Genomic DNA, 15,506 nt, shown 5'->3' on the forward strand with positions numbered 1-15,506 from the left:
AAAGTGTGTTTTGAACACATTTTCCAAAAACTGTCTTTAGCAGCTAGTTTGGGAGCCTGCACACAATGGAAATATTTTAGATCTTGAAGCTACAAACATGTCTGGCCTTATCGACAGTGTGTGTGTGGAGACAGATTGGTCATAATCATAGCAACAGTGTTTACTAAATTTAATAGATCAGCCAAGAAGGTGTAGTATTTTTCCGAGAATGATCAGATGGTAATTTTCAGCATTCCACTTAGATAATAAATGAACACCACTTAATTCCAGTACGGTCAACACAGAGAAATTGTGGGCAAAGTTTAAACAGATTGTAAATCATGCTTTGTGTAAGTATGTGCTGAGTAAGTGAATTAAGGATGGAAAAGACCCACCATTGTTTAATAACAAAATTTAGAAAATTCTGAAGAAGCAAAGGCAGTTGTACCCTCGGTTCAAAAGACAACGTGCAAATGACTACAGGCAAAAGTTAGTAGATATTGATACGTCTGTAACAAAAAGTCAATGCATGAGGCATACAAGTACTACAACCCTCATACCTTACCAAATGATCTTGCCAAGAACACAAGAAAATTCAGTTACTATGTAAAATTGCTAAGTGTGTCAAAGGCTGTCCAATCACTCATTGACTTGTCTGGTAGACAATAGAAGATAGTAAAAGTAAAGCTAACATTTAAAGTATTGTGTTTAAGAAATCATTCATGCAGGTGGATCATACAAACATATCATTGTTTGACCATCACACAAACTCCCATATCTGGAACATAAATTGGCATTCCTGACGTAAAGAAGCAACTGAAAGAGTTGAAATCAAGTAAGCCACCAGGTCCGGATGGAATCCCAGTTCAGTTTTACAAAGCATACTCTGCAGTGTTGGCCCCTTATTTACCTTCCTTACAACCTTGCTTACCTCTCATCCAGCACAGAATTGCAGCTGATTACTGTGTATATAAAGGCTAAAAGAATGGACCTGCAACATTCTAGACCAATATTCTTAACATTGATTTATTACAGAATTCTTGAACATATTCTCAGTTCAAAAATAAGAAAATTCCTTGAGACAGCAAAACTGTTGTCCACAATTCAGTATAGTTTTAGAAACCATAACTTGTGTGAAACTCAGCTTGTCCTTCTTTCATATGATATCCTGTAAATCATGGATGAAGGACAACATGCAGATTCCATATTCCTAGATATCTGCAAAGCATTTGACACAGTGCCCCACTGCAGACTGTTAACGAAGGTATGAGTATAAGGAAAAGGTTCTCAGATATGTGAGGTACTTGAAGACTTCTTAACTAATAGAACCCAGTATGCTGTGTTCATCAGAGACAAAGGTATCATCAGGAGTACTGCAGGGAAGTATAAGATAACCACTATTATTCTTTTTATATGCATAAATGATCTGACAGACAGGATGAGCGGCAATCTGCGGTAATTTGCTAATGATGCTGTTGTGTACAAAAGGGTGTCACCATTCAATTGAGTGTGTAGGAGGAAGCAAGATGACTTAGACCAAATTCTAGTTGGTGTGATGAACTGAAGTGAGCTCTAAATGTAGAAAAATAGATAATGCGGGTGAGTAGGAAAATAATCCTATATTGGCTAACATAACTACCTTAATGTGTGATAAACATTTTATCACCGAAAACTAATTTTCTTTCATTTTCGCCAGCACCATCATCACAGCAATTAGCTACACTTGGTTCATGATATAATGTTGCTGTACATCTCTGCCTGATGATGAGCCTGCCGTGGCTCAAAAACGTGTTAGTGGTACAATAAATCATATCAAAAATCCAAAAGAAGTGACTGGTTGTATATTTATTCCCTAATAAATTACCAATTCAAATCATGATTGCAGTGCATCATCCGTAATGGAAATGATGAAAAAAATGCCATATTGTTCAAATTCATCATTAATACTGTGATCGTTGACACAGTCACATTGATTAAATACCTAGACATAATGTTACAAAGTTATATGAAATGGAATGAGCATAAGGATTGTAGTAGGGAAAGCAAGTAGGTGATTTCAGTTTATTGGGAGAATTTTATGAAAGTATGATTCATCCATATAGGAAACTGCATATAGAATACTAGTGTGACCTATTATTGAGTACTGCCTGATTTTTTTGTTTCCACATCAGGCTGGATTAAAGGACTATATCAAAGCAATTCAGAGCCAGGCTGCCAGATATTTTACCCATAAATTTGATCAGGATGCAAGTATCACAGAAATGCCTGGGGAACTCGAATGGGAATCCCTGGCAGGAAAGTGACATACTTTTCGAGGAACACTATTGAGAACCAACAGTTGAATCTGACTGCAGAGCAATTCTACTGCCACAAACAGCCATGTAGCATAAGGACCATGGAGATAAAATAAGAGAAATGAGAATCATACAGAAGCACACAGGAGGGTGTTTTTCCCTCACTCTATTTGCAAGTGTAACAGGGTAGGAAATGACTAATAGTGGTACAATACAATGTACCCTCCATTAACCACCATATGATTGTATGTGGAGTATGAAAATAAACATAGAAATGTGGCTAAGTGTGTTTAAATATAGTGTGAACATACACCAAGGTCAATCTGTTATCGCAACTTTTACTTGGCATTCACATTCATTTGCTTCACCAGCTCTGAACACCTTTCAGTGTAACCTAGACCTCTTGCTATACTATGGATCAGTCTGCCCCAACAACAAAGATGGGGGTGAGGAGAGTCCAACATCAATTTAACCCAAATATTCGTGACAACCTAGACCATATGTTTCAGTGTTGCTCACACGTAGAAATGCATTGCCTATATCCTTGCATTTCATTGGTTAATGCCATATAATGATGCCTGTGATTATTATTATAATTACTACTATTAAAAAATAGTGATACCAAAGACAACTGGCAAGGGTAGTGAGCAAAAAAGAAAGTGAAGATTAAAAATTAATGTAAACCATTTTTTTCTGTTAATTTTATTTCTCCTTATATTCTGTATGTATGGCATGAATTTATAATATGTACAATGTTAAGTTTTTTAGTCAGATACTTTATACCAATAAAAGTATGTAAGTTTGATTAACCAGAATATATATATTCGTGATTGTCTTGTAATAGGGTACATACGGTATGTAACATTCTCGTACGATCAAATCAACTTTTAACAAATCTAACACCATGGTCCTGAATTCCTTTGGTGCCTTCCTTTAATCCAATGTGATGAAGATATCAATCATTTAAATTGAACTGAAGAATGTTTCGCAAAAGTGTTGTGTACTATGTCTTCTTTATACACTCCTGGAAATGGAAAAAAGAACACATTGACACCGGTGTGTCAGACCCACCATACTTGCTCCGGACACTGCGAGAGTGCTGTACAAGCAATGATCACACACACGGCACAGCGGACACACCAGGAACCGCGGTGTTAGCCGTCGAATGGCGCTAGCTGCGCAGCATTTGTGCACCGCCGCCGTCAGTGTCAGCCAGTTTGCCGTGGCATACGGAGCTCCATCGCAGTCTTTAACACTGGTAGCATGCCGTGACAGCGTGGACGTGAACCGTATGTGCAGTTGACGGACTTTGAGCGAGGGCATATAGTGGGCATGCGGGAGGCCGGGTGGACGTACCACCGAATTGCTCAACACGTGGGGCGTGTGGTCTCCACAGTACATCGATGTTGTCGCCAGTGGTCGGTGGAAGGTGCACGTGCCCGTCGACCTGGGACCGGACCGCAGCGACGCACGGATGCACGCCAAGACCGTAGGATCCTACGCAGTGCCGTAGGGGACCGCACCGCCACTTCCCAGCAAATTAGGGACACTGTTGCTCCTGGGGTATCGGCGAGGACCATTCGCAACCGTCTCCATGATGCTGGGCTACTGTCCCGCACACCGTTAGGCCGTCTTCCTCTCACGCCCCAACATCGTGCAGCCCGCCTCCAGTGGTGTCGCGACAGGCGTGAATGGAGGGACGAATGGAGACGTGTCGTCTTCAGCTATGAGAGTCGCTTCTGCCTTGGTGCCAATGATGGTCGTATGTGTGTTTGGCGCCGTGCAGGTGAGCGCCACAATCAGGACTGCATACGACCGAGGCACACAGGGCCAACACCCGGCATCATGGTGTGGGGAGCGATCTCCTACACTGGCCGTACACCACTGGTGATCGTCGAGGGGACACTGAATAGTGCACGGTACATCCAAACCATCATCGAACCCATCGTTCTACCATTCCTAGACCGGCAAGGGAACTTGCTGTTCCAACAGGACAATGCACGTCCGCATGTATCCCGTGCCACCCAACGTGCTCTAGAAGGTGTAAGTCAACTACCCTGGCCAGCAAGATCTCCGGATCTGTCCCCCATTGAGCATGTTTGGGACTGGATGAAGCGTCGTCTCACGCGGTCTGCACGTCCAGCACGAACGCTGGTCCAACTGAGGCGCCAGGTGGAAATGGCATGGCAAGCCGTTCCACAGGACTACATCCAGCATCTCTACGATCGTCTCCATGGGAGAATAGCAGCCTGCATTGCTGCGAAAGGTGGATATACACTGTACTAGTGCCGACATTGTGCATGCTCTGTTGCCTGTGTCTATGTGCCTGTGGTTCTGTCAGTGTGATCATGTGATGTATCTGACCCCAGGAATGTGTCAATAAAGTTTCCCCTTCCTGGGACAATGAATTCACGGTGTTCTTATTTCAATTTCCAGGAGTGTAGATTTCTATACTTTCCCACAACTCTCTCAACAAACTGTAGTCAACTATTTTCTTTCTGTGCAACTGACCTTTTGTTTCATTTCACAGTGCTTCTCCTAGATATTTAATTGAAGCAACTGATTAATGCAACATATCATTATATTGTATTCGAACATTACATGGATGTTTCTGCTGCCCATATACATTATCTTTCATTTATATATGTTTAAAGAGAGCTGTTGTTCATCTGACCAAGCACAAATTCTGCCAAAGTTGTCCTGAATCCCCCTTGAGCTGCTTTTCTGAGTATGGGTCCTAACACTGGGAGCTGCAAATTCTATAACTGTGTGTGCAAGCCACAGTGTAATCCGAATAAACAGCTTTAAAAACCATATTCAACAATTACATGCAAGTACTCAATTTGACTGTTAGACTATGTGCATTTTAAACATGCCTAGGTGGCAGGAAAAGTGAAAACATTAAACCAAGAGACATTTTACTGTCAGCATGCAACAACACATAGACAAGGCACGGCCATGAAACATAAAAATAGAATCACATGATTGTTAATTGAGAGCTGTCAAGTTGCTGCAGGTAATAACTGAAATAAATAATTGATTTATTCTGTTAAAGGATGCTTGATCAAAAACTTCTGAATGTAAGGCATAAGCAACAGATAAACACTTGCATAAGAAATGTGAACTCGCATGGGAATTGTGACAAAATAGCTAAAACGAATAAAGACCTATTGTATAATACTGTGATGCAATACAGAACCCTGTAAAAAAGGCATGCAGTGCTGTGGAGCAATACCAACACCTGGAATTAAACATACAACTAGAGGATCATTGTCAAAGTTATGCTCAAGAGATCAGAACAGTGGTGGTTGAAAAATAAATGATTTCACTGAAAACATTGTACTTTTTATTTGCTTCCTAATTTTGCAATGCGGTAATGATTTTAACAAAGAGTAATCTACAATACACCAAAGAAATGATTCTCATATTCCCTCTTTTCTTTCTTTTGATGTAATATTATATTTTTGTTGCGTACTTCTGGTTTGTGAATTACATTCAAATTGGTCTGTATGTATGTGCCAAACATATACCAGTTCATTTAAAGAAATTATATCTGAAGAGTAAAGTGGACACAATTTTTTCTGAATAGCTCAAAGCTTATTCCATCATGGCATTGCTCACTTGGTCAAGAACTCCGTTATTTATCTCTGTAAATGGTGGGGAATCCCATCTATTTGCAATATGAAACTAGTAAAGTCTTTATGTGGCTAGTGCTGTGGTGGTTCATTGAGAATTTCCAGGGATACTGTACCTTTCACATCATGTTTAAGAAAGACAACTAAATAATATCCTCCAATTTAGGAACAGCACAAAACATTGTTTTATTGTGAGAGAGAGCCATATACAAGTATACCAGACAATTATTGTACTTCGTCTGTGCTCGTTGCCTTTATTAAACTATCCACAGTTCCTAATTTCTGAGGAGAATTGATCTGTAGGTAAATTGGTCTGTATACCGAAAATGATCACTTTTTGGAAACAAATTATTCTTAGTCAAACATTCTTAGTCAAACAGTGGACAGTCCATATAGAGATATCAAGAATTTAGGAAAGATGTCCATAAAGATGACATGTTAAGTTGCAGACAGGTACAATTAAAAGACACTTACATAAAACTTTCCATCACAGCCTTCATCAGATAAAGAAAAACATGCCACTCATTCACACAAGGACCCGGTGAAGAGGTTAGGAGAGAAGGTATTGCAGTTGTGAAGCAATGAAGATAGGGTGCCTTGGCCCTGAGTCCAGATCATGAGGATAGCATCAATGAATCTACACCAGACTAGAGGTTTGGTGTTTTGGGAGGCTAGGAAGGTCTACTTTAGAAGGCCCATAAACAGGTTAGCATAGTAGGGATACATGAGGTAAAGAGGTTGGAATGGTGGAGAGTCAGTGAAGGAAGTGGTTGGTGCTATCATTGGCATGGGAGGCTAGATTACAGGCAGTTGGTTGGAGACCTTCCTAGCCTCCCAGAATGCCAAACCCCTAGTCTGGTTCAGGTTCATTGACAATATCTTCATGATCTGGACTCAGGGCCAAGACACCCCACCTTCATTTCTTCACAACCTTAACACCTCTCCCATCTGCTTCACCTAGTCATCCTCAAACCAGCATGCAACCTTCCTAGATATTGATCTCCTCATCTCTTCTGGCTCCATCTGCACCTTTGTCTACACTAAAACTAGCAACCATCAACAGCACATGCATTTCAACAGCTGTCGTCCCTTTCACACCAAAAAATCCCTCCCATACAGTCTGGCCATCTGGGGACAGCATATCTTCTGCAGCAACAAGAATCCCATGCCCGGCATGCCTTCATGGGCAGGCACTATCCGCCATACTTGTCCACAAACAGATCTCCCTTGCCATTTCCCCTCACACCCCCAATCCTCCCACCACCCCCAAGAACCAGCCACAAAGGAGTGCCCCCTTCACCACCCATTACCACCCTGGCCTGGAACAACTGAACCGCATCCTTCACCAGGGCTTTGATTACCTATTATTATGCCCTGAAATGATGGACATCCTCCATAAGATCCTTCCCACCTCTCCTAAAGCGGTATTCCATCACTCACCCAACTTTCACAACACCCTAGTCCATTCCTATGCAACCACCAATCCCAACCCCTTATCACGAGCATCATATACCTGTGGAAGACCCAGGTGCAAGACCTCCTCAATCCACCCACCCAGCACTTCCCATTCCAGTCCTGTCAGAGATTTATCCTACCCCGTCAGGGGCTGGACCTCCTGTGAAAGCAGCCATGTCATTTACCAGCTCTGCTGCAATCATTGTACAGCACTTTAGATTGGTATAACAACCAACCAGCTGTCCACCAGGATGAATGTTGACCACCGAACTCTGGCCAAGAATAAAGTAGACCACCTTGTGGTCCAACATGCAGCTGAATATAACATGCTTGATTTCAATGGCTGCTTCACTACCCAAGCCATTTAGGTCCTGCCCTCCACCACCAACTTTTCCAAACTGTGCAGACGGGAGTTATCCTTACAATACATTCTAAGCTCCCATAACCATCCCCCTCTGTCCTATCATCTCCTCCCTATTCTCATCTCCCACCCTTTTTGTTTGCCACCCTCTGCCAATGCACCTGCCCATCTTTCCCCACTCCTCTTCTTTTTCATTCCGTTTACCCCACTGCTCTGTCCCATAACTCCCAGACCCCACACATGTTGGCATTCTCATCACTGTACATTCCACTAAATACCACTCGTCTGTCCCCCCATCCATACACTGCTGTCCCATCCCTTTCCCCGCCCCCTGCAGATTGCTGATTCCATCCCATATGATAGTTGCTTTCTGGCCCGAGCTGCCAGAGTTGGGGGTCACGTGTGCATGAGGTGTGTTTGCTTGTGTGAATGAATGTAGTGTGTTTCTCTATTTCTGGTAAAAGCTGTAGCCGAAAGCTTTATGTTGCTGTCTTTTAATTGTGCTTGTCTGCAGCTTAACATGTCATCTTTACATTAAGTAGCAGTCTATCTTTCCTTACATTTTAAATTATTGTGTAAGCAGTTATAAATATTTGAAATGTGAGGTAACCTCAAGAAAAAGTAAGCATATTGTTATTTTTTGCTGAACATTTTCAAAGATGTGCACTGGGTTAAGGAAAACATGAGCATTCAGAAGATCTAACATGTTTTTTATTGGAAAATCCAGATTAGAATGTAATAGATATCATTTCTGTTTGGGAAAACTCAGTAGGATTTATTATTCAGATTGTACTTAATTCTATTTGTGTGTGTAATAATATGAAATTTAATAATTATGCTATGACTTCTGATTTATGTCAGAGTGCAAGATATTTATAGGTTGTTACAAAGAGTATTTGATTCTTGGATAAAATAGAAACATTACACCCACCCTTATGCTAAAATATATGACAGTGACATTGCAGAAATGATAAATGGAACATATTGCTATGAGTATCATAGTTTAAGTCATTGATTACTCTTAGAACTGTACACAAATTGCACATAAGTCTCTTCTGCACTCTATACCTATTGCAATATTGTTATTTTATGCTTCTGTGAAGCAGTATTTCAACTGCTTGTAGATGTCTTCCTGCTGCTTTATGGCTTTATTTTTCTTATTATCATTTTGAACAAACCTTTTTCGTGGGTGATTATGAGATGATAATATTCTCAGCGTTTTGCATGAAGATTTAACAGAAACAACTGCTGTATGGAATATGCAACACATTACTGTTCTATAAAAGTGGCTATACAACTAAAAGCAATATTGTATGCTAGAATCTTTGATAACATTGAATAGGCATTGCTTTCCATTCACAAGCTGCCAAAAAGTAACTAAAGTTTGATAGTGGTAGTTACAAGATGGACACCAGCACAAACCCTCAGAATAAATTCCTCTCTTATGTGTAGTCGTCATATCAGTTAATAAAATGACATGCTATTTTGCATTAGTATAAAACTAACTTCCTTGTGCAATGACTCTTTACCTTAGAAAGTAACATTATCTTCATATGTTGCAGAATAGTATGCTAGTGGTAGACTGTATTGATATTGGTAAGCAATCTAAGAATCCCTATGTTATTATTATTTATTGTTAATCTTATAATTATTTTGTTCCTAGTTGACTTGCTATCTTTTGGAAATATTTTTCTGAAATGCAGACAATAACAACATGCATAAACATTGGCATTTTACCTGAGCATGCCATTCAGTAATTCTCACATGGCACTTTTTGAAGAAATGCACTAAATTCTGAAACATGGTGTTAAACTTTGCAGAACTAGAGGTGTGTTATAGGTGACACTCATAAAAGAAAATTATGTTATTTGAAATAAATTATTCCATTGTATGTTACATAAGATTTTCATAAAATATGAGGAAAACCAAAAAATGCAGAGAATCAAACCATCTGATATTCGAAAGATCATTCCCAGATGTATGGCAGCACTTTTTGCTCCACATTCATTGCAGCTGGTAACCTAAAAAATATTATCCGTAATATTACTGAGGACTTTAAGCTTAGTGAATACTGTTGTTTTTAACTGATCACATGTACTAAGTGTTTTTTATTTAATTTTATTGCATGTACCTTCTTAAATAATCAGTTATGCTATGTCATATCATTTTCTTTTCGGTAGGCTACAGACATAAAGGCTCCACTATGTTCTTTCGCTTTGAGTTTAGTGTCTTGCATGTGTGTGACTACAGCTCACTTTTATGCAAGCTTCTTGTAGATCTGTACTATGTAGGAAACTAAGCAATTCTGGAAGACAGCTGTTGGCTTTATTGTTTACTGATTGCTGTATGGTATGTGTTTGCCACTTTACAATTAATGCGAAAGGTTATGCATACCTGTATCTTTTTTGAATAAGTATTCTTTTTCTTATGTAGTACGGTATATAACAGTCTAAATTTTTTCCCCTCCATTTTTGTAGAGGGGCCTTTGCAGAACATGTATTAATTATCATGTTTGAGTATCGTTTTTATTTGAGCGTTGTTTGAATGATATTTAGTTCTGATTAACATTAGGGATTCTTTTTTGATACTGTTCACTCTGTAGTGCATAATTTTTAATGCAATGTATTTTTCTGTTCCTGGGAAATGTGTGTCTGAATGCTGCTCCCTGTAAACTCAAAACTGACCTTTTTTTAATTTTTTTTTATTTTAAATGATGGCAAGATCCAAGAAGTAATACAAGTTCTTTCAGTTTACTGTACATTCTTAGTCTTGATGTGACCAACTAAATTACTAAAGTTACTGGTCAGTTTCATATCTGATTACATTCAACATAATGCTGCATATTAGGAGAATTTTGAATTTAAATTGAAAAAATTGGAAAGAAAACCTTTGGATTGAGTAACCAACTGCTTGTGAGTTAGAAATTCTCAGATATATGTTTTAGACATTACATTACATGGAGATGAATACACATCTGCCAAAATGATATTTAAAGCAAAGTAAAGATATATTGACAAGCTAACAATTGATTAACATTTCCAAGCTTTACGCAGTTTTATATATTACTTAACTACTACAGATGCAACAATTTCCTGTACCCTGCTAGCTGACAAACTGATAAGAGAATGATCGCAGCAACAATAAATTATGCGTACCTCAAATATCTGATTGTCGTTTGTCTCATTCTCATAAAACCTCCCATTCCAAGAGTCAAAATGATAGTTTCGTATCTTATACAGTAACAGTAACCAAATATTTGCTTCTTGCTATCTTAATAAAATTAATCTTAACTTGCGGGACTCAAGAGCATACATACATACACACACACGCACACACACACACACACACACACACACACACATAGTGAGTGGTAGGAGCAACATTTTCAGATAAAAGATGTACATTAATTCTGTTCTGAATCAGTTACAAATAAATATCATAAACAAGACTAAAGTAGAGGAATCAACATGTACAGATAAAAGACCTGTTCCAAATTGTGATTTGTGTGAATATAAATCTGTTTACTATTTTTCTTTTGACTACAAGCTCAATTAAGCTGTTACTTTTAGTACCTTGCTCATCTGGCCAACTTCAAGGAATAATTAATGGCATGTGTTTAAAAATAGTCATGTCTGGTTATGGTGAATGTAGAACACAGTTGGTTTTGAGGAAAACACAATTTTAGTACACTACTGTTTGGAAAAGTGACTCACCAAGACAGATGGATTTGATCCCAATGAAGTTTATTCAACTGATTATGGATGTGTCACTACATAAATGACTAGCATTACAGACCAATGTCTGTGACTGTGGAAATTCCGTACAGAGTAGTGCCACCACATGCTGCAGTCAGAGCTTCTAGATGTCATGACATAGAATCAAAGTGTGTCTGCTTATGCTGCTCGGCAATGCTCTACCACGCAATTTGTATGTGCATCCACAAATCATCAACTGTGGCTGCAGGAGGACCTGAATGAACAAACTAATGAGTGACCATATCCCATACGTGTTTGGTGGGTGACATCTCAAGCGAATGAGCAGTCCAGGGAAGCAGTGGTAGCCGCCATTCTTCAAAGAAAGCTTGCACATACCTCCCCATGTGTGGCTGGAAAATGTCCTGCTGAAATATGGCTCATGGAATGGCCTGCAGGAGGAGCAGTGCCTGAGGCTGTAAAGGCTTCCTGAAGAATGGTAGCTGTTCATATTGCACTCAAGATGTAGGAGGCAAGATCATGTGTTGCAAACATTTGTCCACCATACTGATCAACACTACAGTCTGCCTGATTGTGTTCACTATGGCGGTGTCAACGCACATGCAACCATCACTGTAGGACAAGTTGAAGTGAGACTCATCTAAAAACATTTCATTTGCCACTCAGCATGCCAGTGTCGTCATTCACAAGCCCATTGCAGTCTGCAGTGTTTGTGAGTTCTGGTCAGTGAAAGCTGACGTTATGTCGCCTGTCCAGCTGACAGAAGATGGCATTGAACTGTTGATACTGAATTGTCCACACCTGTTGCAGTACTCCAACATCATGCCAACACTGTGGATGAAGCTGTTGTGTCTCTTACAGCCAGGCGGGAAAGATGGCGGTCATCTTGCACTGTGGTCACATTGTGTTGTCCAGTACCCTGTTGGGACTTTGAACAGCCTTCTTCTCTCCACTGGGTCCACGTACACCTCACTGTTGAAGCAGCATATCCTGTATGAGCCGCAGTGTCACAGAATGATAGATCCACACCTGGGGGAACACACTCACATGCCAATATTCAACTCTGTGATGTTGGCGAGGCATAGTGGCACTTGCTTACAGGTTTCCACTTCATGTGATGGCTCCACACTGACTGAATGTTTCGTAACACTGACCTGTCCAGTCACACAAGAGAGGGTGCTGGTGTGCCTTCGCAAACCCTCTGCCATTTAAATCAGTTATTATTGTTCGTCTGTCCTACTCATCGTCTTATCATGCTGTGTTGCAGACCATTACTTCTGAGTGTTTACGAGGCATGTTTTTTAAGTAAGGTCTGTTTGAACATAAGTACACAATGAAAGGTTATTTCAAAAAAAGTAAATTTATTTTCAGAAATTACATACTTTATTCTATTTTTTGACATAGTTGCCAAGTTTGTTGAAATGTGTATCATACCTCTCAACAAGTTTTAAAATACCCTCTTCATAAAAACTTGCCTCCTGCTCCGATAACCAAGAGTTCACTGCCATTTTCACCTCGTCGTCGTCATTGTAACAGTTGCCACTGAGGTGTTGTTTGTGGTGGAGGAACAGATGGTAATTGCTTGGCGCAAGATCAGGACTGTAGGGTGGGTGGTCTAAAACTTTCCAGCCAAAACTGTCCAATAAATTGCGGGTCTGACCTGCAGTGTGAGGTCTTGCAGTGTCATCGAAAAGAACAATTCCCTTTGTCAGCATGCTGCATCTTTTGTTTTAAATTGCTCTGCATAGCTTTCTCAGGGTTTGGTAGTATGCTTCTGCTTTGATAGTGGTTCCTTGTAGCTTGAAGTCGACCAACAAAACACCATGCCTATCCCAAAACACCGACACCATGATTTTGCGCTGGGACAGAGTCTGTTTGGCCTTCACCTTTACAGGTGAGTATGTGAGTCTCCGTTCCGTGCTCTGTTGCTTCGATTTGGTCGTGATATGCGAAACCTGTGTTTCATCTCCAATTACCATCTGACTCAATAAGACGTCACCTTCTTCATGATAACGAGTCAAGAATTTCATTGCACACTCAAATCTTTGGTTTTGTGGTCCTCTGTTAGGAGTTTCAGGCCCCAATGGGAGCACAGTTTCCTAAACTTTAGGTGTTCAGAAACAATGTTGTAAAGCACTGATCTCGACACATCAGGAAAGTTGTTTGAGAGACCTATTATGGTGAAGTGCCTGTTCTCACGAAATCTCGCTTCAACTGAACCACCAAATCGTCTGTAATCAAAGAATTCTCGTACCCACTTATGCACTTTGCTTTCACTTATAACAGTATCACCGTACACTTCACAAATCTGTTGATGAATTTCTGCATCAGACAGGTTCCTTGCTGACAAAAACCGCATCACTGAGCGAACCTCACGTGCGACAGGTGAGTTGATAGTCTTAAACATTTTGAAAACACAGAACATAACCGTATAGTTTAGCTACAGAGCTGAAACTGAGCACAGTTGTTCCCGAGGCATGTCTGTACACGACACATGCACTCATTGTGGTACGCACGCGTACTACTAGTGTCTACAACAAAACAAACCTTACTTAAAAAACACGCCTCGTACTTTTTGCAAACAGTAGCGTATTTCATTTTCAGTATTAACAAATGTCATTGTCTAGTGCCTGTGGTGAATGAAAGTGAGATAATGGTTAGTGCAACAATAGAACCTGTACATTACACAGCAATATATTCTTAAAACTTGAAGAACAAACATGGAAACAATTTTAAGAAAATTGAAAGCAAGACCTTAGTTAACAACTGTCTCCACACAGTTCTTAGATTTGCATCGTCTTTCTTGATACCTAGTTCTGCAAAGTATTTAAAGTGCTGTTGTGTTGATAATGCACCATGTTTCATGAAATAATAATCTGGATGGCTTTTAGATATTTATTTAGTGTCTTATTATTGTACTCTTAATAATGAAGCAAGCATTCTGTATGGTAGATTTGTGTTTCTGTTTCTTTTTTTATAAAAATTAATAACGTGATAGTATCAGAGAAAGCTTGGGTTTCTTGTAATATTAACATATTTCTGCTTTTATTTTCAGCGAGAGAAGGAACGAGGATCACACATCTCCTATATGTTTAGGCTTCCATTTGCAGCTGGTAGTGTATTCAGTGCTAGTATGTTGGATACACTCTTGTATCAAGCGTTCGTTAAGGATTATGTTATCACATTTGTCAGACTTCTTCTTGGAATTGATCAAGCTCCAGGATCTGGATTTTTGACATCTGTAAGTCTACACAAATTATTCTATAATAAGTCAGTGATATAGTGTATTTAGTTTCCATCTTTATGGATAGATTATTACTCCAGAAATTAGATGGATCACCCTCAAGTTCTTACAAAACAACTGTCAGATGACTCCATATACCTGTGAAGTTATTACTTTTTAAAATTTTGTTAAAGCAATGGCACCTCAGAAATTGACTGCGTGGTTTCCTTTTTACAGAGAGTGCTTAGAGAAACCATACTGTGGAAAGGAATGAAAATCTTGAAGGTTTTTGTACAGACCTAACTTAACGTCAATGTTTCAATTGCTACATTCAGCTTTTACACCTTCGGAAGAGACTGTACAATTGATTTGCAGGATTTTTTCATGGTTATGCTTCCATCAGCAATAAATTTTGTGAAAGTCATCCAAAAATCATTTGTTCTAAAAAGCATCTATGTTGTGCTTAGAATAATTAAAATTATGACCATGTTACCTAACTATGTGATGGAGGCATCCTCAGGCCTGTCATAGACTAAGGTACCTTTGATTTTACATGAAAATTTTCTGTGTAAAAGATCTGTGTGTAATAGATTCCACAAAACCTGACTAAAGCCCAAAAAATGGATTGTGTTAAACGATAAAATTCAATACAGGAAATGGAAAATCTGTGTGTAACATTATAACTGGAGATGAACATAGGATATAGTCATATTAACTGAAAACTAAGTGGCAGTCAGCTGTTTGGGTGTATCAAGATGAACCAAAACCAATAAAAGTGATTCATTCATTAAACACTTCCTAGAAAATTATAGCTTGTTTGTTTGATCACATTTGACTTTTCATGCC

General features: G+C 39.4%; 1 protein-coding gene across 1 annotated transcript in view; it reads left to right on the forward strand.

The window, feature by feature from the left end:
- The window catches only part of LOC124621966 (potassium channel subfamily T member 2), a 700,004-nt gene that overhangs the window by 630,933 nt on the left and 53,565 nt on the right, over positions 1–15,506 (forward strand). The window contains exon 20 of the mRNA XM_047147499.1: positions 14,493–14,678. Coding sequence (XP_047003455.1) covers positions 14,493–14,678 — 186 coding nt within the window. The remainder of the gene's footprint in view (positions 1–14,492; positions 14,679–15,506) is intronic.

The sequence above is a fragment of the Schistocerca americana genome, chromosome 1, assembly GCF_021461395.2.
Source record: "Schistocerca americana isolate TAMUIC-IGC-003095 chromosome 1, iqSchAmer2.1, whole genome shotgun sequence".
Taxonomy (NCBI): Eukaryota; Metazoa; Arthropoda; class Insecta; order Orthoptera; family Acrididae; genus Schistocerca; species Schistocerca americana.